This window comes from Schistocerca gregaria, chromosome 2, assembly GCF_023897955.1.
Source record: "Schistocerca gregaria isolate iqSchGreg1 chromosome 2, iqSchGreg1.2, whole genome shotgun sequence".
Lineage (NCBI taxonomy): Eukaryota > Metazoa > Arthropoda > Insecta > Orthoptera > Acrididae > Schistocerca > Schistocerca gregaria.
Window position 1 is genome coordinate 266,880,012 of NC_064921.1, and position 27,812 is coordinate 266,907,823.

Sequence of the window (27,812 nt, forward strand, 5' to 3'; positions counted from 1 at the left end):
CTTCAATTACCTTGTACCAAGATATCAGTTTCAATCCTACACGTGAATGAACACTTCAATAAATACTTACATACTTAAATACATAAAATAATACAAAAACAAACACATGTCAACACAGTGAATCTTGAAAGCAGTCTTTGAAGTCAAATGAATCTCTTCTTTTAATTATCATAGATCTTAAAGATGCACATCTATTTCATGCTAGTCAACAACTACACATAATAGAACAGTGGGTATAAATGAATAGCCAATACACTACAGTAGGCAAATCACACAAATTATAATTTTTTTTGCATAGTAACCATCTTTTTATTTGAAACTTGAAACCCAATAGCCGCAAATGGAAGTAGATTGCAGTGTACAAAAATAAAATAATCACACATCATGTAGTGTTAGGCTGCATACATTTTATAGTTTGTATTTAAAGTATAGAAGGGGCCTAGGCTGAGACCCCTATTGTTGTCAGGATGACGAAGCACGGAGTGCAGTGGAGCAGGCAGGTCGGTATATTGGACACTACTGAAACAACGTTAGTGGAACAAAAATTTATTTATTAAAGTTTATAATTGTATACTCTTCTGTGACAGCATCCAGACCAGCAGCAGTGTAGTGCATGGTGTCGGAACATTCTGAAACTGTCTCGGGAGTCTCAGTGGATGTCGCCCCAGTGGTGTGCAAATAAACATGGTGCTGGGTGGGTGGCAGGTCATGGTAGCATTCACTATAGCCTGTACAGGAGGTGTTTCTGCCCGGGACAGCAGCTACATATTACCAGATCACTCATGTGGACATCGAAGGACTGTGTTTGGGTAATCTCTTGACAGCTCTGAACAGTGTGGGGTTGGACAACATACTCCTCAGACCACGAAAGACCGGGGTTGTCGATGACTGCTTATAGGTACTAATTGTGAGCAGTAGCTGTTATTGCGCAGCCTGTGCACTATAATAGGTGGGCAGTGCATCAGACACTATCATTTCGGCCCAGCAAGTCGGAGGTAGAAGTCTCCAACTGTTCCCATCTGTGGCTGCGAGGTTGGCAGCTCACAGTGACTGACTGCAGTAGATCAGACAGGTAACAGTTTTGAAGGCAGAAGTCATCTTGGCAAATGGTAGCAGCACGTCACAGTTTGGCATCGTAGCTGATGTTCCACCCAATCCAACATAGGTTATGACAATGCTATTGTTGTCATATCCATGATAGTAGCTGGGAGACGAAATTTTGCTCCTGCCATATCACTAGTTGTATCATTTATTAATATACCACTGTTTTGTAGTTCTATTTTGGTCATGTTCATGGGTTTCCATTTTGGTACCAGTTTATGATGACAGCTTCTGGTAAGAAAACTGAAAACACTCAATGTGCTCCCGCTCTTTGAGAAAGTGATTGTGGAGTAGCACTTTAGATTAGATTAGATTAGATTATATTAGATTAATACTTGTTCCATAGATCATGAATACGACACTTCTTAATGATGTGGAACGTGTCAGGTTAATGAAAGATGTCTGTACATGATATTACATTACACAAAATATTGCATGCCACTAATGTTTAAGTTAGTTTTTTTCCCTCCCATAATTTATATCTAAAAATTCAGCCAATGAGTAGGAGTTGTCATCTAGAAATTCTTTTAATTTATTTTTAAATGTTGGTTGACTATCCCTCTGCCACTCTGATACTTCCATTTTCCCTGAACATTATATGAAGATGGCATCTGTTCTTTCGGACATGTCTGAAAGAACAGATCCCACCTTCATATAGATAAGGCGTACCAGCCAATGATCTTCTTTAGTGCGGATGCACTCATATTGCCTGAACTCTAACGGGAATTGGTAGACAGACTGCCGTGAGTAAAGAGTATAGTGTGCAGGGGCACTACAAATGTAGTGTGCAGATAGTAAGTTTGGAATGTGGGTCTCATGGGGAGCATGCCAGAGATAAGTCCCCCTGCAATGACATTGTTCTCTGTGTCCTCAGTGGCTCAGATGGATTAGAGCGTCATTCATGCCCTCTATCCAAAACTGAATGGATACATGCAGTTTTGCTCTATCAGAACTAACTTCAAGGGTTGCTGTATGGTAGACAAAGGTACTCCTTTCATAACAGGACTACAATAACTTCTGGTACATCCATAGTGATATGCCAGCTAAGAGAAAGGAATGTTTCATCAATTCTTTCCCTATTTCAAAAATGTGCATACATGTAAAGAAAAAGAAAATAAACTCTCCTCTACTCATTACAAATTTCTGAACCCTACCATACATAATATTTCAACATATACACAACAACACTTAAGGATGACGAATGTTCAGCAAACTCTAAAACAGCATAACACACTTTCATCATAACTTCTTAATAGCAATCTTAGTGTGTAAAGCATATTGAATATCTCTTCTTCATCATTATACACCTGTCTCCTAACATTTTTGGGAACCTTTTTACAGATATTGTGGTAAAGCACCAACAGTTCCTTTGAATGGTTTAAACCTGCTTATGTAAACAACAAATGTTTTCATTGGCAATTGCAACTCATATTTACCAGTGATGTTATTTCAATGGTTTGGTAAGGGCCATGGAACACAGTTAAAAACTTTTTGGTTTTGTGTTTCGGTGAATATGGGTTGGTTAGTAATACCCACTGACCAAATTGGTATTATGATAGTTTATTTTGCCCTGTTTGTTCCTGATGTTGAGGTTGTTCGGGGGAGGAGACCAAACAGCAAGGTCATTGGTCTCATCGAATTAAGGTAGGATGGGGAAGGAAGTCGGCCGAGCCCATTCAAAGGAATCATCCCGGCATTTGCTTGGAGCAATTTAGGAAAATCACGGAAAACCTAAATCAGGATGGTCGGATGCAGGTTTGAACCATCATCTTCCGGAATGTGAGTCCAGTGTGCTAACCACTGTGCCACCTCGCTTGGTGTTCCTGATGTTCTAATGCCTTTGTATTGGCTCATTTTACTCTTTGCCAAACCTCACGTAAAAATTTTGCAAATTCTTTTACTGACTCGCTGTCAGCTTCAAGCTTGGATTATATCATGGCATTTTTCCATGTATATCACCCTCATATGGTGAAAGACTGGTACTAGAGTGAACTTAAGAATTGTGCGCTGAAATTATCAATGCTTCGTATGTGTCCCATTTATTGTTACTGTGACCTTATCTGTTTGTCCATTTACTCATGACTGGAAGGAACTTGTTCTTAAGTTGCAAATGTGAAGCAAATCACACAACTGCTTCATTAGACCTGATACCAGATTTATACCTTGATCTGTTACTAAGTATCTGGTACTCAGAACTTGAAGATCCAATTATTTAGCCAACTATGGCTTGTGCTATTGTGTTAGCTAGAGGTTCTGGCACTGCTTCCATTTTAATGTATTGGGAAAAGAATTCTCTTAGAGTTAATATGTACTTATTCCCTGCAGGAGTTCTATTAAATGGCCCTGAGATATCCAAGCCAATCATTTCAAATAATTTGTTTGCTTCTGGAAATCTCTGCAATGGAACTTTTCAGTGGCTAAGATCAGCCTTCTGTGCACAAGGTATACAACTGTTGTGAGGGTTGGACCTTAAATAGTGGCAACTATTTATTTACAACCAATACAAAATAATTACATGTTTGTACATGTTACTGTTCTTCAAAGTAGTCACCAGCGTTGTGTAGGACCCGTTGCCAGCAATGTGGGAAGCATAGTATACCATTAGCAGAGCCTGTTCTGTTGATGGTGTGCCATTTTTAGACAAAAATTGACTAACCTAGATGGCTGTGTGTGAAGATGTGTTGTCATGGTGGAAGAAACAGTCTCCTGCCTGCCACAAATTGGTTTTTTTTTTTTTTTTTTTCCCCCCCCCGTTCACTATTGCGCAATCTTCTTACAACATCTGTTGATGATCTGTTAGCACAAGCTCTCAAATTTTTTCAATATTTTCTTCAATTCCGGCAGCTGATGGATATCCAGAATGATGTTTGTTGTCTATCAACATGTTGCTATTTTTAAATCAAGCAAACCACTTACACACTTGAGTTTTTACCATAGCTTTATCTCATCAATTTTACAGCTGAACATTGTTCAGGTCAACATCAAAGGCGACACTGAACAGGCAATGAGTTTCGCTGTACACTCCGAGCGGCAGAAAGGCATATTACAGAAGCTCCACCAATGGCAATGTTATTCTGGTTTCTTTGGTTACCCCCTCACACCTTTGCTGCTCTGAACAATGTGTAACAAGTAGCATTCCACCTCAACACATGTGTGCCGTTTCCGTTCTACTGGAAACACCTTCCAATGGGTGATACATTCATTTTTTTAACAGACGCTTTCTTGATGTTTATTTATTCTTATTCCTGTACTGTGTACCTTATGACCAACTTGACTGCACTCATAATAATATGGTTGGGGACACTGCTTCTGCGGATGAAACTTATGACTACACCTGTAGCATTTTACTACAAAAGTGACGACATGGTGTTCACCCTGTCCTAGCAATACGAATTTCTTCCAACTGGGTGATCCTTACAGCTTCAGCCAGGTCAGATATATTCTGTGTCCCGACTTTGCATGACATCCTGGCACACATAACCTGTAATAAAACACCAAGAGCCCTATTTTCAGCTTCACACAAGGTAACTGCTTCAGCTCCTGCCCTCTGTGTAGCTCTTATGTCTGTACATTAATCTACTGGATTCTATTGAAAAAAAATTCCACTGATCCATTAGACCTCTGCATCTAATCTTCATCTTTGATGTTTTGCTTCTGGCAGCACTAGAGCAAACCATCAGCCAGCTCCTGGAACATTCCTACCCTGCTATATACTTCACAATACATTAAAAAATGTTGTAGCTCTGTCCATTAACCATAAGTCAGCTATATGCAATCATGTTTGATTTGTCCAATAGCATAATTTGGTGGTAGCTAATAATCTTTTAATGAACACTGTGAGATCCTGTGTTTCTCTAGTACTTTTGCTGGAAAAAGACAAGTCTGCTGGTTCCCGCAGTTTAACAAATGACACTCTGAGAGTGGAATTAATGTCCTTACAATTCAACGTGGCCACTAACAATAACACAATCAGAAAGGCTAATAGAAAACTGCTCATTCACTGCACAGCACAGTGTCAGCATGGAGGTCCAGAAGGTGGTGGTGATTATGTTGTAGATGTGGTTCTGCTACAACGGGGGGTGCGAATGTAAACACTTCTGACATCAATTTTTCGGGGTCTGGGTTGAGACTGCTACTGTTGTTGGGATGACAGCGCATGGAGTATAATGGTGCGGGCTGATCAGCACGCAGTGGACTAATGATACAAGATTAGCAAAACAGGAATTTATAACATTAACAGAATGAAATTTTCGCTGTGCAGCTGAGTGTGCTCTGATATAAAACTTCCTGGCAGATTGAAACTGTGTGCTGGACCGAGACTCAAACTCGGGAGCTTTGCCTTTCGCAGACAAGTGCTCTACCATCTAAGCTACCCAAGCACGACTCACGACCCATCCTCACAGATTTAATTCCACAAGTACTTTGTCTCCTACCTTCCAAACTTCAAAGAAGCTCTTCTGTGAACCTTTCAGAACTAGCACTCCTGGAAGAAAGGATATTGTAGAGACATGGCTTTGCCACAGCCTGGGGGATGTTTCCAGAATGAAATTTTCACTCTGCAGCAAAGTGTGCACTGATATGAAACTTCCTGGCAGACTAAAACTGTGTGCCAGACCAAGACTCAAGCTCAGGACCTTTGCCTTTGCCTTTCCCCAGTTCCAGTCTCAACATAATTCTAGTCACAGAATAATCAGTGCAATATTCCTTATGGAATAGTGAGTACCAAATTTTAAGTGAAGGTTTTGGAAGATGATTTCATTCCCATTGTCCATTGTGACCCTGATTTTGACAAGATGTGGTTCACTAAAGACAGAGTTCAACCCCATCGAAGCAGGAGAGTGTTTGATGTCCTGGAGGAGCATTCTGGGGACTGCTTGCCTTAGCTTGCTGCTGGGTAGAGAGTAAATTTTACATTTGCCCACAACGTATTTCTGTTATGTAACAGTATTATATGAATCTTAAGCATGGCTGCAGCAGCAACTGTGCATATGTAATAAAAGTAGCCACCAGTTGTGGAGGGTAGTAGTCAAAAACTCTGGACCTAGGTTTCAGCCCATATAAATGAGCCTTCTTCTGACGTGTTATTATGTTTTACATGCTGACCAGGATGTACTGCCAAAAGGCTTAGTCATACTGATAGTTGCACGTTTATCCATTACTGGTCACACAAGCCACATCTAATATGCGTTTTATTTTACGTATGACAGATGGCTGTTTTTATGACTGTAAATTTTAATTATGACTAAGCCTATTGGCAGCACATCATGGTCAGCATATAAAATGTAATAAGACTTCTGAAGAAGGCCCATTTATACGGGCTGAAACCTAGGTCAAGAACTTTTGACTAATACCTTCCACAACTTGTGGCTGTTTTTATTGCATATAGTATTATATGAAGAAGCTAGCATACATCTTAAACTGATAGTTAAAAATGACTTGAGTCAAATTTGTGAGTTTACCTTCAGCTACATCAATGCTGAACTTCTTGCTAAATAGCTTACAGATCTCCTTTGTCATGCGTTTCACCAAATGCCTGGCTTCATCACGGACTCTTCCCACTCCATACAGCAAGACATGGCGCTGATTGCAATCATGCATACTAAATGGTTCATCCTGAAAATATATTTGTAATAAATACAGATCAAATGGCAAAAGAATTTTAAATATTACAAGGATATCAATTAATAAAAATAGATCCTGTCTGAGGTCATTTGCTGTCTGACATGAAAAAAATTCTCTTTGGATTTCTGCCACTTCAGGAACTTATTAATTACTCTCAACATTACCAGTTTTGAATGATAACACTCAGGTAGTGTACTACAGTGACGCTCATAGACTCTTGAGGGTTATATAGGTTATTAACTCATTGGACACAATATCAGCCAACCTGCTTCAAAGAGTACACTGGGGGCTTTGGAATGCTGTAGAAAGTATAAAACTGTAGGCAGCTTTGTGATAATCCACTGCTACTGTAAGTCATGTTGTGAACTGCTATGCATGTGCCAGTTGCTTGTATGAAATCAGTGCAATAAGAGAAAAGGAAAAAGAAAGTTAATAAAACTACAAGAAAATCACTAATTTCTTGTAAAAAAATACATATTAAAACCAAATGGGTGCAAACAGGGTTTTACCGAAAATAAATCAGTGACTACCCATTATTAAATAATTTGTACTTATCTGGGTCCACTGCTTTGTATGTGTCATCCAAGGATATTGTCACATTATGTTGGGGGACCAAAGGCACTGCTTCTTTGGTCTCACAGCATAACAAATAATGTCCTTATATGACATTGTTAAATAGTTACATTATTCATAACACTGAAGCGACAAAGAAACTGGTATAGGCGTGCATATTCAATATGAAAACAGGCATAATATGGCGCATGGTCTGCAACCTCTATATAAAAAGAATGTCAGGTGCAGTTGTTAGACTGGTTACTGTTGCTACAATGAGATGTTATCAAAATTTAAGTGAGTTTGAATGTGGTGTTATAGTCTGAGTATGCGGATGGGATACAGCAACTCTGAGGTAGTGATGCAGTAGGGATTTTCCCGTATGACTTTTTCACGAGTGTACCGTGAATATCAGGAATCCGGTAAAACATTAAAATTCTGACATTGCTGGGGCTGGAAAAAATCTTGCAAGAACGGGACCAATGATGACTGAAGTGAATCATTCAAAGTGACAGAAGTGCAATCCTTCTGCAAATTTCTGCAGATCTCAATGCTGGGCCACAACAAGTGTCAGCATGTGAACCATTGAATGAACATCACCAATATGGGCTTTCAGAGCCAGAGGCTCACTCGTGTACCCTTCATGACTTCATGACACAAAGCTTTACGTCTCGCCTGGGCCTGTCAACACTGATATTGGTCTGTTGATGACCGGAAACATGTTGCCTGGTTGGACGAGTCTCGTTTCGAATTGTATCGAGCAGATGGACGTGTATTGGTATGGAGTCAACCTCATGCATCCATGGATCCTGCATGTCAGCAGGGGACTGTTCAAGCTGGTGGAGACGCTGTAATAGTGTGGGTGTGTGCAGCTGGAGTGATATGGGACCACTGATACGTCTAGATACCACTCTGACAGGTGACATGTACGAAAGCGTCCTGTCTGATCACCTGGACCCATTCATGTCCATTGTGCATTCCAACAGACACGGGCAATTCCAGCAGGGCAGTGCGACACCCCACATGTCCAGGATTGCAACAGATTGGCTCCAGGAACCCTCTTCTGAGTTTAAACCCTTCCACTGCCCACCAAACTCCACAGACATGAATATTATTGATCATATCTGGGATGCCTTGCAACATGATGTTCAGAAGAGATCTCCACCCCCTCATACTCTTACGGATTTATGGACAGCCCAGCAGGATTCATGGTGTCAATTCCGCCCAGTACTACTTCAGACCTTAGTAGAGTCCATTCCCATGTTGCGGCACTTCCGGATACTCGTGGGGGCCCTACATGATAGTAGGCAGGGGTACGAGTTTCTTTGACTCTTCAGCATTGTTTTTAAACTATAGGTTTATCTTTAAGATAGCAGGAACATTTTGTTTGATATCTTTTACACTGAGTTAAGAATTAAATATTGTCTTTCGCCACAATGCTCAATACATGTTGTATGGGTCTTGGCCTAGAGAAAGATCAGATTTGGGGAAAATGATTAGTTCCTTCCAGGGCTTATGAGCAACTGTAACAATAAACTGTGTTTTCATTGGAACAAATTATTTTCTTTCACACAGCATTTTCATTGAAAATATTGTGTTATTTCTGAAGTAATGACATTGGGTGTTAAACTATTTCATACCATACAGAGTAATAAATTTGTTTCCAAAAGTAGAATAAAAAGGTATTAATTTTTGATTTCTATTCCATGCAATAGCAAATATTCTGATGTCAGATATTTGTCATTCAAAAATGACACAGGGTCTTCAACAAAACCATTATTTGATGACTTCAAAAGCACAATATATTGTTACACTTAGTCACTAGACCTAGTATAAAATATGCTTTTTTTCCAAATATCTGTTCTTTTGTAGGGTAAGGCTACTCCAAAATTCTTTGACCATACTGGAAAACTTTCAACATTTCATTGTCAATTCACTGTGAAAAATGTAAAATGAAATACGTACTGGTACTGCTATTTAACAAAATAATATTGTTTCTTGAGTACCAGATCTATTTTAATTAAAAATCATAATTTATTTTCAATAAATTCACCAGTCTCTCCAAACAGCCATGATCTCATAATGCCAATTTTCAGAAAGATAGCAGTGGATGTCTGCCTTTGCCTATCTGCCTCTTCCTTTTCTTTTTCTTATTTTAATATTGTGTTATTCAGTTTATTTTGTCACGCTGAAGTGAAACATATTTTTCAGGTTCTTTTTTAGCTATCCAAACCCATGTTTTTGGACACTAAGGGTTTGGCACTCAAGAAATGGTTGTCCTTCACATAAGCAACTACTGTTGCTCATCTGCATGTACCTTTATGTTAGCTTCATCAGTTCTCTTTGAATTCAGTTGCTTTTGGCATAAGAGTTATTGATAACTTTGGGACTAACATAATTCTTCTTCCTTTTTTTGAGGGGGGGGGGGGGGGGGCAGGGGAGGTGACTATAGATAATATAATCTGTAATGGGTATGGGTAGAGTTCACATAAGTACAGTTAGCAGCCATCTATTTGAACAGTTATGATACTAGCTACACATAAAAAAAAAAAAAATCCAAAAGTTATAGCCAGCTTACCAAAGTGTTATAAAGCACTATTAGGCCAAGTGAACTAAAATATCCAACAGAGACAACAGAAATATGTTCAAGAGCAGTTTTATGCTTATTTACAACAACAATAACTTATACAACACAACTGAGTTCATCAACAGAAATACTTGTAAGTGGTTAGTTAAAAATCAAAATGTGTAAAATTGTCTTCAAACTTTCCTCTGACTTTTGAACAACTTATCCACCCAATTATAGGTGGAGGGGTCTATAGTTTAATATGGATTCCAAACTATGGTGCAAATTGACATTTTTTCACAAAAAAGTCATTGCTAGAAGTGAAAGAAACAGTAGGTGGCACAAAAAACCATTACTACTGACAGACAATTGAATCCCGAACCTTGGATTTCTAGTCTGTCACTTAAACTACTAAGCCACCAAGCCATCCAAGTAGACAGTTACACACTTGTAAAAAGCCAGCATATAGCCATATATACGTGTGTAAACTGACATCTGCAAAATTGCAATGACACAAAGAATAAACAAGACTTTAAATCACAGACTCAGCACAAGACTATACAAAAATGATTACGATTACAGAACTGTACAACACCCCTGACTTTGACAGTGCAGTATTGTGTTAATTTCACTTGTGGAGCAGCCAGAACCTCTAAACATCGTAGTTTGAAGTCAAAGGGGGATGGATATGCTCCTGGAAAAACACTTTCCACGCTGTTTGTATGTGAGCCCATAAAACATTAATAGTGGTTGCTGGAGTACTTTGAGAAACCTGAAGATGAACACCCAAATGTCAAATACCTTTGATAAATGATGTATCAGACAAACATGCTGGCCAAGCAGTAGTGTCTATTGAAGAAGACCTGTACATTCTTCATGACACATGGCTAGGAATGATCTTACTGAAATCTAGCATGGAGAGCTGTATGAAGGAGGGGTAGTATTTCACATTCTAAAACCTCCATGATGTAAAAGGTACTATTCATTTTCCCCTCTATACACAGGAGCTGTGATGAAAAGTACCTGACAGATCCAAAACTATCACATCTGGCATTCATTTATTGTGCCGCTCAGCAATGCAGTTTGCTAGATTGTCAACAGCATGGTAGTGCAAAACACTTATGCATCCACCACTGCAGGACTCGTTAAGGGTCTCATTCCAAAGACATTGCATTTTGCTACTCAGCTTACCAGTGACTGTGTTATGTAAGTTGGAGTTTCTGGGAAGTGGAGAACCACAGATATGCTTGCTTGCTACCATCCTAGTTTGCAGTAGAAAGCATCAAAATGTAGACACAGGTCTATGCCCATTTCTATGCTCCAGCAACAGTGTGGAGAAAACAGTACAGTCTTAACATACTTAATAAATGACACACTTACCTAAAGGTATGACTCTTTAGTGGTCTGTAGAACAACAAGGTAAGCAACTATCATCACCTAATTATATTTTTATTGTCCTGCTGGTTATCTAAGGTAACACCTGTCCAACAACCGCACACGCCTCAATGCTTGCACTGTGGCAGGTAGTATTCCAACTGGGTGCTGGAGAGTGTGGTCTTTCTGGCATTGATCTTCCATGATGTTGCCAAAGGGTAGGTGTGGTGGCATGATCTGAGAGCTGAGGTCATTAACCACATCCCGAGAGAGAGAGAGAGAGAGAGAGAGAGAGAGAGAGAGAGAGAGAGAGAGAGAGAGAGAGAGAGAGAGAGAGAGAAGGGTAACTTCAGCTATGAAATGTCTGCTGGACTGAACCAGAAACACACTTTTCATTCACAACAAGTTCCAATTGTGGCTAAACACTGATGGTCAGCTGGTGTTGTGAGGTGACTGCTGCACCTGCCTCTGGATGAGGTTCCAGTATCAGTAGTTTTGATAAGGCAGGTTTTCTGCGTCCAGTGAGTTAATGCACTTGGTAACATTTTCTGCACTGAGGAAGGGTGGGCTGTACAGATTACTTGTTGATAGACAGTACTGTCTCTCTCCTTTACTGCAGAGAATGTGAGTTCTATCATATCATCCCATAACAGTGCAGTGGTCTTGGTAGAACTGTGGGCCAGGTTGGAGGGAAACATGTTTTGCCTTTGCCAGATCTTTGAAAACAAAAAACAGTCTGAGTCCCACGCTGTGTAGTTCCACTTGATAGCTAAGCCTCTATCTGCATCCTGAGTTCCAAAAGGAAACCTTGAGCGAAGGGCGGTGGACCAAGATGCGGTTTGAGAAATTCTCCTAGTTGATGCAGAAGTCTGCCATACACCAGATCCATTGGGGAGGCACCCATGTCTTCTTTTAATGCACTGCGCAATACCAACCGCCCTACTGGGAGGGTGTCAATCTGCAAATCTGGCACTTGGCACATTATGCAGATCTTCAAAGAACAGTGGAGGTATTCCACAACCATTTTTGTGGTTGCATGAGATTGTGAAGTACTTGTTATGTTGTAATAGGTGTAGTGATCGAATGTGTAAATATTAGTTACAAATTAAGTAAAGACTTGGTGAAGAAAGTTACAGGGACTCAAGCACGCTAGCAGATACACGGAAGTGGAGCAGGACCACGGAGAGGTAATCGTCCGATCGAGTATGCGAACCAAGCAGTCAGCAGTCTACTGGGGGCGTCGTCCGGAGGACATTGCCCGCCCCGCTGGAAAGCAGGGCAGACGGATCACGAGCCATCATAAGTCACGTGTACGATACACGAGGGAACCTTCTAGCATCGAACCACAGGGGTCAGTCACTGTGCTACAAACGTCACACCGTCAGCAGGAACACGAAATAAATACTCTGGAAAGAGACAGCTCCCTCTCGAAGTTTGCAGCTTCTTCTGAAGACTGCTGTGTGTCTGCTCGAAGTCTGCTGGAAGTGCTGGTCAACTTATGGAGTACGCTTGTCATGTTCCAGAAGCCTCGTGACGTTTGCTGGTCGTGCTGATGTACTCCCGACGGTACGCATGAAGAAGAAGTGGCATGTGCTGCCATCGTCAGCTGCTGTTTCTGGGACATTCCTTGCAGTCTACATTAGCATCTCCCACCAATGCCAGCACCGAGGCCACTACGCCATGTTGCTACGGAAGCACTGAACCAAGCGAGTAAAGTAAACCGGTTGAAGTCCACTGAATGCACTGTTGTCAAGGAAATGTTTGTCAATAAATAACTCTTGGAGTAAGGGATGTTTTATTGTACCTCATCCTCTCAGCCAAGGGAAGAACCCATGTAGCCCAGCTCTCCATGCCTGACAAATAATAAGAATAACAAAAAAGAAATAAAAGAGACGCATCAATGCGTTCGAAAGAATTTCAGTCTTGCAGCTAATTGTTGTCAATTACAAGCCACAATATTTTGACTGGGCACCTGCCAGTCACCTTCAGGTGACCCATCAGAGATTGACAAAGGCATCCTCCTTTTTGCAATATGTAGCATGCTGTGAGTATTCTAACAACACCTCAAAATCAAACTGGCAGATGGACCATACTACCTGATGACAGTGCCCTTGCTGGTGGAACCACAGAACTCAACCGTTCTCAGTGTTGCAACCTACTGTGGCAGTTGGTGAGCTTTGTCGGAAATGATAGAATTTCATTTACTAGCCAGATGGTAACTGTTGTCATGGTTGATTAGAATTTCTGCCAACTGTATTTCCACAGATCCTTTAATAATGAACAGGCAAAAAATGTTGCTGTGGCCAGAATTATTGTTTTACCATATCCCACCGACTGTCTGGTGTAGATGCAATGTTCGGCAATAGGAAACTTGCTTGTTTGCAAAAGGTGAGCGCAGTACTGATGTCTGGTACAATTCTCTTCCACAGAATGCAAGGTCTGGCCTATAAGAAGCCATACTACTCCGGCACGGTATTTTGTAAATTCCATCCTTCCACATTAACAAATTGTCATTCACTGATCACTGTAGTTCGGCAATCTTAGAAGGTGAGTGGAAAATCGGATTCACCTAAAAATTATGGAGGATTCTTATTATTGCCAACAAAAGGAAGAACAGCTGCTGGCTGCGGTGGTCTCGTGGTTCTAAGCGCTCAGTCCGGAACCGCGCAACTGCTACGGTCGCAGGCTCAAATCCTGCCTCGGGCATGGATGTGTGTGACGTCCTTAGGTTAGTTAGGTTTAAGTAGTTCTAAGTTCTAGGGGACTGATGACCACAGATGTTAAGTCCCATAGGGCTCAGAGCCATTTGAACTACTTGAAGAACAGCTAGAGATCTGGCCAGTGTGATCTCTTTATCCAGTTCCTGGTTCTTGCTTTCAACTGATAGTGTCCTGTTAATCTGACAGGTAGAATAATCATTTTCCCTGAATACTGTTTTTAGGTGAGCAAGCTCTTTAGAAAAATTATTTGCATCTGAGACTGTGTGAGCTGTGTGTACAAGCATTTTACGCACACTCATAGTTTTTGATGAGTGAGGACAACTCGTTGACTGTAAATACTAGTCAGTACGTATGGACTTATGATAAGATGAATTCCACAGAGAGCCATCATTCTTCCATCTAACTGAAACATACAAGAAAGGCAGACAATCATCTTTTTCTAATTCCACAGTCAACTGGATGTTCTTATGAATGGAGGTGATATTATAGATAAACTCCATTTTTTATCTTCTCTATGAGGCCAAAATATGCAAGTACCATCCACATACCTCCATTGTACAGTTGGTTTAAGGATTGCTAATTTGAATGCTCTTTCCTCAAAGGCCTCCATATGGGGCACCCAGGTTAAATGCATAATAATATCAAATGTAATATCTTGATAAGTAAATGAGATGAGATATTCCTTGGTGGTCTGTTTCCTCAAGTATGGTAACTAAAATACTTCCTATGTTTCCTTGTAGCAGATCACACTGCTTGCGCATAACTGCTTTCTTTGGATATACGCACATCAGTATACATGCAGACTCCACAGGAGGTGGTCTTCTATATGTTATCCCCTGTGGAGAGAACCACAACTTCCTTGTGATGTGATCTTCCATAAAGATGGCACACCATACCATTTTGTGAACATTGTGAGGACTTTCTTGGATCTTGAGTCCATCAATTCCACAGTCCCCTAGAAGCCCAGACATTTCACCACTTGATTTTTTTTCTGTGGAGATTTCTCAAGAATTGAGTGTGCCAGACGCCACAGACAGACTCAAATCTACAGAGTCCGCCAGAAAAATGTATATACACTTTAAGGAACAAAAAGTATTACTGAAGTGATTATTTTACATATAATAACTGATCACACATGTTGTACAACCTTCAGTTTCGCACATGGTTACTTTAAATATTCACCATTGGCGGCTATACATGTAACAGAACAATGAATGGTCGCTGCAACTACATCATTCAATGTTGCAGTGGAGATCGCTGCACATGTCACTGTAATCTCCTGGGGAAGTTTCTTCAGTGTGTGTGGCTCACCGTACGTTGATAGACGTTATCTTTCACAGTTCCCCATAAGTACAAGTCCACAGGTGTTAGATATGGTGACTGTGGAGGGAACTCAACGAGCTCTCTTCGTCCAATCTAATGCCCCGGAAAACTGTCATCCAGGAAACCTTGTACGGCTAGGTGGTAGTGTGGTGGTGCCCCATCCTGTTGGTAGAAGCCCTCTTCATCAGCTCCATAAAGTGCACGTATACCTGGCAAAACTGATGTGCATAATTTTTCCAGGTACACTGCTCCAGTGACAGTAGCAGAAAAAAAGGGTCCTACTAAGCCCCTAGATGATAGATAGTCCACACCACACATGAACCCCTGATAGACTGGCCAGTTTATCCGCAAAAACATGCGGACTTTCCGGCGCCCAGTACACACTGTTACTCTGATTCACGGTTCCATTAAGTTCAAATTGTGCCTTGTCACTCCACACTAGCTTTGTCACAAATTGTACATCATCAGTTACCATTTGCTAATACCATTTGTAAAATTGCATTCAGTGATCAGGATCGACATCATTAACTGCATGCGGTAGTTGTGGAATGTAAACTTTCCACTTTGCAGTTTTGAGACTTCTTCATACACTTGTACTGCTAAACGTCACATGCACACTGTGTAGCAAAATTCTGTGGAGGATTAACTAATGTTTCCAACATGAGAGCTGATGAAGCAGGACTTGTCTTCCTGATCTTCCTTTGTGAATATCACAAATTGTTCCATGGAATTAAAACTTGTCAATGGCGCATTCAATTGTTAGGTGGGTTGGCAGTTCTGTTTCAAAGTCCTACCTAGACTGAAGTTGCACTTCAACGGCATTATCAAACTAGAAAAACCGCTTCACAATACATTTTCGTTGCTCGAATGTCAAGCGTGCACCAGCCAACTTATTTTCTCAATACCGAAATAAAAGTACTGACATCTGTTGAGCCAAAGACCATACTACAACACACTCGTAACTCAAATCGAATGACAATATCTACATCTCGACAGAGCCTGAAAAAGAGTGTATACATTTTTCTGGCAGACTCTGTGTTTATAAACTCGGTCAAGTTTTGTATATGATGTGAGCATTTGCTCACCAATGGTCTCAGCAAGGAAGCAAGATGATTGGCTGTATTGTATGTGGGGGCACCAATGTTGTTCACTATTGGTAGTAACGGTAGACTTACTTTATGAATTTTAGGAAGGCCATAGAGTCTTGGCAGTACACAACCAAGTAGTCTTAACCTCCTGATGGTCCCTTAAGCTAATGAGGAAGAATTCAGGAGTGTACATGTCTTTAACTGCATGTGTCTTGTTGGATTGTAACCAATATTCTACAGACAGAATCGCTTAGTAGACCATCCATCTTATTAACATGCACACTATGAGATAACAGTACTGTTGCATTAGCTTCATCAGCTCCAAGTACACAACAGGATCATTTCTGATATTTTGTAGTGCACAGCTTTCTGCAGAGATTATGTAACTGCACAGTGCTTACTGTGGAGATTAAGTTACTGCATTGAGGAGGAGCTTTCAAGAGAGCATGGCAAGTTTCCCTTCTTATTTCTTCTACAGCATCCAAAGGAAGGTGTCATACAGCCTTTTATCAACATCACTCACAAAACTTATTAGAGGTGGTGCTCTAAGTGTAGGTGCAAAACTGAGTCCTTTACCTAGAACAGACAGCATCATATTATCAAAACTTCTCTCCATGAAGTTGAAAACAGAATATTGTGCATTTATCCTCTATGGGACTACTATGGCAAAAGACAATCAAATTTTGACATCTGCTGAGAACTCACACCCCTGTGGATCTAATTAAATTTGGATAAAGTCAACTCATCAACCCAATCCCATGTGGCAGGTGAAATATTTGATGTAACCTTCAGATGTAGGTGGAACAATTGCTTTTAAATGACATCCAACCTTTGTCTTTTAAAACAAATTCTCACCCTGAAAACAGCACAGCTAGCCTTATCTGTAATCTTCTGTGCAGCGTCAGTCTTGCTAACATGTACCACTCTGACAAATTTTCATATTATGCAATTGTCCTGTCATCTCCATAAAAAGTTAGAAGAACTTAAAGTTTTGCTCTTTTACCACATAACTCGTCAGAACATCTTACACGTAAGCCCAAAATCTCCCCATTACGGCATGTATAGTAATTTTAAAATTTTGCTATTCAAGAAATTTCAGGCATGCAACAAGTCATCATCAAGTACACTCCATGATATTTCAACTGGGCACCTGGCGATCATCTTCAGGTGAGCCATCAAATATTGATGAACACGTCCTCCATTCCACAATATATAGCACACTGTGAGTAGTCCCTGCATGTATCAAAATCAAATTGAGAGATGGACCACATTATATGGCAGCAGCAGCAGCCTTGCTGGAGGAACAGCAGAACTCAAAGCTGTCCTCAGTGCTGCCGCTCACCATAGTCGTTAGGACACTCTATTGTCTTCGATTTGACCATATCATGGAGATGACAGGATTCCATGCACTATTCAGCTGGTAGCTGCAGCAAGGAAGCAAGATGTTTGGTTGAATCATGTGTGGGAGCACCAAAATCGCTCACTATCAGCTGTCAAGGAAGACCACCTTTATGAAATCTAGGAAGGCCATGCAGTCTTGGGGGTACGCAACCATGTGGCAATACAACAGTGTTGTATCATAGCATTTATGTCGATAAGATGTGTGGTTACTAAGTGATTCTACGTATAAGAAGATTGATTATGATCCTACAGGATGTATGGAACAGAAGGGTTCTGCACTTCTGAATTCTTCCTCATTACATCAAGACACTAAGACCACATAGTTTCAAACTGCCAAGACTGCATGGCCATTCTACAATTCATAAATGTAGTCTACCTTTATGGCTGATAGTGAGCAACACTGGTGCCCCCACATATGACTTAGCCAAACATCTTGCTTCCTTCATCCATCATATACTAAACTCAGCCAATTTTATCAACAGACTGGGGGCTCTCCACTTAAGTAGTTCAGACCATTTAATTACCACTGATGTAGTACCTCTTTTTAGAAAAGTGTCTCTGGCAGATTCTTTGACAGCATTGCTAATAAATTTCAGTTGGGCATGACTGCCATGTTTTGACACACTCTTTCCTCAACATATTTTATGTTCAACCAAGAATATACCCCCATGAACCATGAACCTTGCCGTTGGTGGGGAGGCTTGCGTGCCTCAGCGATACAGATGGCCGTACCGTAGGTGCAACCACAACGGAGGGGTATCTGTTGAGAGGCCAGACAAACATGAGGTTCCTGAAAAGGGGCAGCAGCCTTTTCAGTAGTTGCAGAGGCAACAGTATGGATGATTGACTGATCTGGCCTTGTAACACTAACCAAAATGATCTTGCTGTGCTGGTACTGCGAACGGCTGAAAGCAAGGGGAAACTACAGCCGTAATTTTTCCCGAGGACATGCAGCTTTACTGTATGATTAAATGATGATTGCGTCCTCTTGGGTAAAATATTCCGGAGGTAAAATAGTCCCCCATTCGGATCTCCGATCGGAGCGCGGAATGTCAGATCCCTTAATCGGGCAGGTATGTTAGAAAATTTAAAAAGGGAAATGGATAGGTTAAAATTAGATATAGTAGAAATTAGTGAAGTTCGGTGGCAGCAGGAACAAGACTTTTGGTCAGGTGAATACAGGGTTATAAATACAAAATCAAAGAGGGTAATGCAGGAGTCGGTTTAATAATGAATAAAAAAAATAGGAGTGCGGGTAAGCTAGTACAAACAGCATAGTGAACGCATTATTGTGACCAAGATAGACACAAAGCCCATGCCTACTACAGTAGTACAAGTTTATATGACAACTAGCTCTGCAGATGATGAAGAAATTGATGAAATGTATGATCAGATAAAAGAGATTATTCAGGTAGTGAAGGGAGACGAAAATTTAATAGTCATGGGTGACTGGAATTCGTCAGTAGGAAAAGGGAGAGAAGGAAACATAGTTGGTGAATATGGATTGGAGCTAAGAAATAAAAGAGGAAGCCGTCTTGTAGAATTTTGCAGAGCATAACTTAATCATAGTTAACACTTGGTTCAAGAATCATAAAAAAAGGTTGTACACATGGAAGAATCCTGGAGATACTAAATGGTATCAGATAGATTATATAATGGTAAGACAGAGATTTAGGAATCAGGTTTTAAATTGTAGGATATTTCCAGGGGCAGATGTGGACTCTGACCACAATCTATTGGTTATGACCTGTAGATTAAAACTTAAGAAACTGCAAAAAGGTGGGAATTTAAGGACATGGGATCTGGATAAGCTGAAAGAACCAGAGTTTGTACAGAGTTTCAAGGAGAGCATAAGGGAACAATTGACAGGAATATGGGAAAGAAACACAGTAGAAGAAGAATGGGTAGCTCTGAGGGATGAAGTAGTGAAGGCAGCAGAGGATAAAGTAGGTAAAAAGACGAGGGCTGCTAGAAATCGTTGGGTAACAGAAGAAATATTGAATTTAATTGATGAAAGGAGAAAATATAAAAATGCAGTAAATGAAGCAGGCAAAAAGGAATACAAACGTCTCAAAAATGAGATCGACAGGAAGTGCAAAATGGCTAAGCAGGGGTGGCTAGAGGACAAAGGTAAGGATGTAGAAGCTTATCTCATTAGCGGTAAGATAGATACTGCCTAAGGAAAATTAAAGAGACCTTAGGAGAGAAGATGGCAACCCAGTTCTAAGCAAAGAAGGGAAGGCAGAAAGGTGGAAGGAGTATATAGAGGGTTTATACAAGGGCGATGTACTTGAGGACAATATTATGGAAATGGAAGAGGATGTAGATGAAGACGAAATGGGAGATAAGATACTGCGTGAAGAGTTTGACAGAGCACTGAAAGACCTGAGTAGAAACAAGGCCCCCGGATTAGACAACATTCCATTAGAACTACTGACGGCCTTAGGAGAGCGAGTCATGACAAAACTCTGCCAGCTCATGAGCAAGATGTATGAGACAGGCGAAATACCCTCAGATTTCAAGAAGAATATAATAATTCCAATCCCAAAGAAAGCAGGTGCTGACAGATGTGAAAATTACCGAACTATCAGTTTAATAAGTTACAGCTGCAAAATACTAATGCGAATTCTTTATAGACGAATGGAAAAACTGGTAGATGCGGACCTCGGGGAGGATCAGTTTGGATTCCGTAGAAATGTTGGAACCCGTGAGGCAATACTGAGCTTACGACTTATCTTAGAAGAAAGATTAAGGAAAGGCAAACCTACGTTTCTAGCATTTGTAGACGTGGAAAAAGCTTTTGACAATGTTGACTGGAATACTCTCTTTCAAATTCTGAAGGTGGCAGGGGTAAACTACAGGGAGCGAAAGGCTATTTACAATTTGTACAGAAACCAGATGGCAGGTATAAGAGTCAAGGGGCATGAAAGGGAAGCAGTGGTTGGGAAAGGAGTGAGACAGGGTTGTAGCCTCTCCCCGATGTTATTCAATCTGTATATTGAGCAAGCAGTAAAGGAAACAAAAGAAAAATTCGGAGTAGGTATTAAAATTCATGGAGAAGAAATAAAAACTTTGAGGTCCGCCGATGACATTGTAATTCTGTCAGAGACAGCAAAGGACTTGGAAGAGCAGTTGAACAGAATGGATAGTGTCTTGAAAGGAGGATATAAGATGAACATCAACAAAAGCAAAACGAGGATAATGGAATGTAGCCAAATTAAATCGGGTGATGCTGCAGGAATTAGATTAGGAAATAAGACACTTAAAGTAGTAAATGAGTTTTGCTATTTGGGGTGCAAAATAACTGATGATGGTCGAAATAGAGAGGATATAAAATGTAGATTGGCAATGACAAGGAAAGCATTTCTGAAGAAGAGAACATCGAGTATAGATTTAAGTGTCAGGAAGTCTTTTCTGAAAGTATTTGTATGGAGTGTAGCCATGTATGGAAGTGAAACTTGGACTATAACTAGTTTGGACAAGAAGAGAATAGAAGCTTTCGAAATGTGGTGCTACAGAAGAATGCTGAAGATAAGGTGGATAGATCACGTAACTAATGAGGAGGTATTGAATAGGATTGACTAGAAGAAGGGATCGGTTGGTAGGACATGTCCTGAGGCATCAAGGGATCACAAATTTAGCATTGGAGGCAGTGTGGAGGGTAAAAATCATAGAGGGAGACCAAGAGATGAATACACTAAGCAGATTCAGAAGGATGTAGGTTGCAGTAGGTACTGGGAGATGAAGAAGCTAGCACAGGACAGAGTAGCATGGAGAGCTGCATCAAACCAGTCTCAGGGCTGAAGACAACAACAACAACAACAACAATATTTTGAGCAGATCGATGGTGTTGCCATGGGTAGCCCTCTCTCTTCCCTGATAGCCAATCTTTCCATAGAGAACTTTGTGGAAAGAGTGCTTGAATCAGCAGTCTTTAAACCAACTGTATTTTGGAGGTATGTGGATGATACATTTATAGTGTGGTCTCATGCAGAAGATAAATTAATTGCAATTTTTCATCACCTCAACTCCATTCATAAGAACAGTCAGTTCACTAAGGAATTAGAGAAAGACTGTTATTTGCCTTTCTTGCATGTTTTGGTTTGACGGAAGAATGATGGCTCTCTAGGGCTTACATTTTATTGCAAGCCCTCACATATCCTTGTGTCTCGACACTCAAATCAGTGAGTTGTCATCACCCATCATAAACTATGAGTGTGCTTAAAACACTTGTGCACAGAATTCACACAGTCTCAGGTGCAGATAGTTTGACTAAAGAGCTTGACCACCTAAAGACTGTGTTAGGGAAAATGGATATTCTAACCAGCAGATTAACAAGGCACTTCAATTAAAACCAAGAACCAGTAACTGGATGAAGAGGGGAGAACAGTGGCTATATCCCTACTTGCTGTTCTTTTTGTTGGCAATATTTCATTTAAAATAGCAATAATCGTCTGCAATTTTCAGCTGAAAGTAGTTTTCCAATTTAAGATTGCCAACCTGCTAGGATCAGTGACAGACAGTTTGTTAACTCAGAAGGCTGGGATTTACAAAATATATTACCAGTCTGGTATGGTTTAATGGGCCCTGACACAATACTGAGTAGGTGCAATAATACTGACACTGTCAGAGCAGTAATGATGGTCTTTAAAATATATTGAAGTTTGCAGAGTTTACTAATACTGATAAATGCTCAATATACTGCACAATACATTATCCTGTGTAAGGGAAGCATTGCACAATAAATGGCAATTCCTGCTGATGCTGAGAAAAATTCAAATTGCTCCTTATGAATTTTAGGAAAGAATCTAAGGACGTAAACGACAAAAGATTAGGGAGTATGATGGAGAATATTAAAGCCAGTTTTTTTGAGAAATGAAATTACGAAATGCCAGGTATCGCACTGTCCACAACATCAGAGTAAACTAAGGGTATGCTGTCTCGACAGTAAGCAGAAATGTTTATTTTCTTTGTGGTAGTTTTCAGCATAGCCAAATAAAATCAAGTTGCCTGTCCAATTCACATACATTTTTTGTTTTGTTGCAACAGATGTCACACCATGAACACAACATAAATCAGTGATAAGTAAACAATTAAGAAAGAACTCACAAATTGCAATTATGGTTCAGCATCAGATGTAGTCTATTTTAAAACAAATGAAAATTTATGCCAGATAGTGACTGACACCAAGATTTTGCATTTGTCATAAGCAGTCACTTTAACTATTTTGGCTAGGTGAGCATACCTTGAAGAGTGGCCGAAATCTTCATTTGTCCTTGTGTCTCTATATGCCCTTGTGCTCCGCTATATCCCTGTGATTCCCACACAGGTTGAGATAATGTTTTCTCCTGTCATTTTGTCTTACCATGCCATGAAATATTATATTGCAGTGTCTGTGTTGTACTACATAGCCCAAAGTAGCATTCCTTCGAACATGCATGCATGTCCAAAGAACAGACATTGTATTGATGATTAATAGCTGCATTCAATCAAGAGTGAATTCACAAACTGCAACTATTGTTCAGCATCAGCTGTAGAATATTTCATAACAAATGAAAATTTGTGACAGACCGTGACTCAAAAATGAGGATTTTCTGCTTTTTGCCAGCAGACACCTTAACCACTTTGATTATCTGAACACACCTCCAAAAGCGACCATAATCTCCATTCGTCCTAGTGTCCCTGCAGTCCCTTGTGTCCACACCATATTCCAGTGATTCCTGCACTGGTTGAGACACTGTTTTCTCTCATCATATTGCCTTGCCATGGCATGAAATACTCTAGTGCAGTGTCTGTGCTGTACTATACAGTCTGAAACAATTTTACTTCAGATGTGCATGCATATGTTTGGGTTGCAAGTACTATACAGTCTGAGGCATTGCTTTGGACTATACAGCACAACATAGCCATTGCACTAAAGTATTTCATGACATGGCCAGGCAATATGTTAAGAAAAAACAGCTCAACCTGTGCACACAAAGGAGTGTAGAGACAGCTGGCTAAATGGAGATTTGGACTGCTCCTGGAGGTGTGCTCGGATAGCCAAAGTGGTTAAGGTGACCACACTGAACAAGCAGGAAATCCGAGTGTGAGTCCCGATCCAATGGAAATTTTCATTTGCTCTGAAATATTCTACAGCTGATGCTGAAAAATAATCACAATTTGCAAATTCATCCTTGATTGAATGCGGCTACTGATCGTCAATGCAGTGTCTCTTCCTTTGAAAATATATGGATGTCCGAAGGAACAGTGCTTGATATTACATAGTACAACACAGACACTGCACTACAGTCAATAACTGTTTTATTTCGTTTGCACAAGTACACGATAAATAATAGAGTTCACTCGTATAATTTGTAATTGGTTGTAGTTATGATTTACAAATGTATGCTGCACTGAACAAGCCACTGATCCACTGAAATGTTTACTGGAAGGTTTCCAGACTTATGTCATTAGTTTTGCATAATTTCTGCTTGTGTTTTGCAAGACAAACAGATCAAATGCAATACATACGAGTTCCACATCATGAAGTACTGACATGTTTGCTACACAGGCAGAGTTCTAGCTGACACAGTCCGGGGATAAATATTGCACAATAATATTGTGCCATTCTTGGCCTCACACTTTAGAGCAATACACTGACACAATACTATTGCACAATAAATGTTGGGAACGCGATGGCCACTTTATATAAGCCAGAACATGCACACTGTGGAAGAATGTTGCACCAAACATCAGCACTGCACTCACCTTTAGCAATCAAGCAAGTTTGTTATTGCTGAATATTGCATCTCCATTGGAAATTCAATGGAGTTTGATAAAATAATAAATTTGGCCCAGCAACATCTTTTAAGGACTCCCTTGTTAAAGAATCTGTGGAAAAATGTTTGGTGGAATATCTGATGGACTACGATGGTGGCTATAAGCTGGATAGTGTGTAGAATTGTGTCATCTTCATGATTTGCTCAATCTGAAGATGACTGAGTATGCCGACAACCATGGTGAATGGGAACACTTACGACAGTTCAGTACTGTGGTTCCACAATCAAGAGTGCTGCCACCAGGCAGTGTGGTCTGTCTGTCAATTTGATTCTGACACATGTATGGAATACTCACATCTTGCTATATATTCTGGAATGTAGAACATCTTCATCAGTCTTTAACAGCTCACCCAAGGACGACTGCAAGTGCCCACTCAAAATGTTGTGGAGTGTAGTTGATGCTGACAGACTGCAAGCGCGAAATTTCTTCGAACACTCGATTCGCTGTGTGGCCTTACAGCTGAGCCTTAGCATGAAATATCTCAGGGCCCCTATTGCCAACTCTGGTCAGAGGTCAAACGCCGGGCACATGCATGTCTCATTCTTGGCAATTGGTGTTTCAAGTGGGAATGCATACAGCTGCCTTGAGTATGTGTTGACCACAGCGACGTAGCTATCAGTAGTTACGTGCAAGTGGGAGTAGTCCTACCAAGTCCAGGTGGATGTGTGAGAATAATGCCTTTGCCACGTCAAAACTTCTGGGCAAGGTTTTTGTGCACCATGCTACTTTTCTCTTATGGCAGGGAATGCAGCTCTTAGTCCACTTACGACAGTCCTTCTATATACCAAAACACACTAGATGTTGCACGCTAGTGCTCTGACAGCACTGATTCCCTGATGGCTGAGTCCAAGTTGAGTGTCAAAAATCCAGTGTGTTAGAAGGGAAGGAACATACAGCTGCAGTCGGCCTGCTGACTCACTGCAGCAGGTACATGACAAATGGTACACTTCAATTATGAGAATACACTCTTCACTGATCTGCACAACAATGACATAAATAACTACTATCATATATACTATTATCATTCCACAGATGTTTTTATGAAACACATGCATGCACACGCATACATGTGAGCTGAAGTTACTGCAATTTCATTACATCTATGTGCCTTTTGCCGGTTTCCTTACATTCCCTGCTGTGCGTCAATGTTGGCTGAGGTCACAATTCGTTTGCATTTGAGGGCTTTTTTACTGAGAGGTTGCCTTGTACCTTAGTTTCCTATAACAGGCCCCAATTTGTTTCTCACATTTTCCAATTGTTTTGTTCCCGTCAAGCATTCATCATGTTATGGCTCTGCCATTCCACCCTCCATCAAATGGCAAGGAAGAAAGACAAGTGTGTATGTTCAAGTCCCACATGAAAAAGTTCATTGTGGATTCTTCACCAGATGATGCCCTTCTCACTTCAGGCCTAAGGTGGAGTGAAGCCCTGCTAAGCTGCTTTGCAGCCAGCAGCCATGCATGCTGCTCCACCTTCTGCAGCCTGCACTGCACCGACCACAGATTAGTTTGTCTGGCGACTTCACACCGGATTACCAGTCTGGCCGTGAAGGTTTTTGTCACTGGCCCAAGTGGATACCAGCCACTATTGCCCACCGCCAGGGATACCATCTCTGTGATGTCCGTACGGCTGACAGGCTGTCAGTGCACCACTTTAATCAGTTGCGCCCTCCTCTCACTGCCGGAAGCTACCAGCTCGCAAGTGCGACCCCATCACGTTAGCCCAAATTGCCACCCTCTGAATCCAGGCAATTGTCACCTGCCGTGGAGGCACCCCCATCCCGTTGGCTGAATCCTCCATGTGCGGTGCACTGGAGTTCCAGGTTCCCGGCACTGGGCTCTGGTCTGTCTCCAGCCTCGGGTCCATTGCTGCAGCCTGCTGTTCTGATCAGGCTGCCTCCACAGGCCCCCTCACCATAAGTGTTGGTGGGTTGAGCTCTATCTCCTCTGCACTGGGACCTACCTCCTGATGATTAGGGTGATGGCACCTTCCTCTCCAGTGCTGCTGTCGGGCAATCCATCGGCCCACTGCACTCAGGTGTGCCTGCATCCCCACGTGTCACGACCCTACACTTTGGTCACCGCCTGCCCTCTCAGAGTATTGGCTGCCGCCACTCTGGAGCTGATGGATGTCTCTCTTGTCAGGCCTCTGGCAGCTCCTCCATCACCTGGGCACCCACTTTTCATGGGGGAGAGATGTGCTATATCTTGCTACTAGTACATGTGAGTGTGAGTGAACTGAGTGACATGTCACAGTGTGTGTGTGTGTGTGATTTGGCTGTCAACTGTACCAGTGCAGGCCAGACACTGGAGGTCACCTATGGGAGGCATGCATGTGGCGTAGTCTCTGCTGTGCTGTCTGCTGGTGACTTGTGCATGTATATGCACGGAGCAGTGCTTAGTGACTCCCTCAGTGTGCATTCAGCTGTACCACTCACACCAGTTGTTTTGTCTCTCATAATATGTGGACTCATGAGAGGCTTCTTTGTGTTATTGTTCAGAAGTGTGTGGGTAAACGCATATTTGTATTACTTGGATCGGTTTCAAGTAATACTTGATTACTAAAACCAACTGTTACAGGATGCGCGTTCCATTATAAAAGTGGCGACCATGACAGGACACAAAAAAGAGAAGAGATAGACTAATATGTAATCTTTAAAATATATGGAGGAAGACGGGGGTACAGTGACACATGGGGACCAGTGAGACACCACGAATATCTCTGAAAGTAATGAAACACTAACACCACAGTATTGGAATGTGGAACTAAAATGCTCCTAAGCAATATTTTTTTGTTTTTGAGGTTTAACAGCCTGTAGCTGAGTTTCAGATGTTGGGTGGTTTTTTGGTGGTTAAAGCAATTTTTGTTGTAATCTTCCTGAAGGGATATTATTTGTTTCATCTGCCTGACAACAAATCACATGAGTTTAGTTATTTTATAAGTTAATAAGCTTTATTTTGGTATATCAATACATAGAGGTTCTTAACTGTGAACTGACATAATTCCACAGTTTTAAAAACTGAACATACAGATAATGGTGAGACATATTTGTCTGTTTTTCTCAGCATAGTATGCCATATTTGTATGTTCAAAATTACAATAGTTTTGATTGCAACAATAATGAGAAGGAAAGTTGCTACTCACCATATAGCAGAGATGCCAAGTTGCAGATAGGCACAACAAAAAGATTTTCACACTTAAAGCTTTCAGCCAATGGCCTTTGTCAACAATAGGCACACACAC

At 40.9% G+C, this 27,812-nt stretch overlaps 1 protein-coding gene across 4 annotated transcripts in view; it reads right to left on the minus strand.

Annotated features, from left to right (window-relative positions):
• Nucleotides 1–27,812, minus strand: part of LOC126336849 (mediator of RNA polymerase II transcription subunit 12) — a 356,148-nt gene that overhangs the window by 238,576 nt on the left and 89,760 nt on the right. For all 4 annotated transcript variants that reach the window (XM_050000939.1, XM_050000937.1, XM_050000940.1 and 1 more), the window contains one exon: nucleotides 6,561–6,714. In XM_050000939.1, the coding sequence (XP_049856896.1) occupies nucleotides 6,561–6,714 (154 nt within the window). The remainder of the gene's footprint in view (nucleotides 1–6,560; nucleotides 6,715–27,812) is intronic.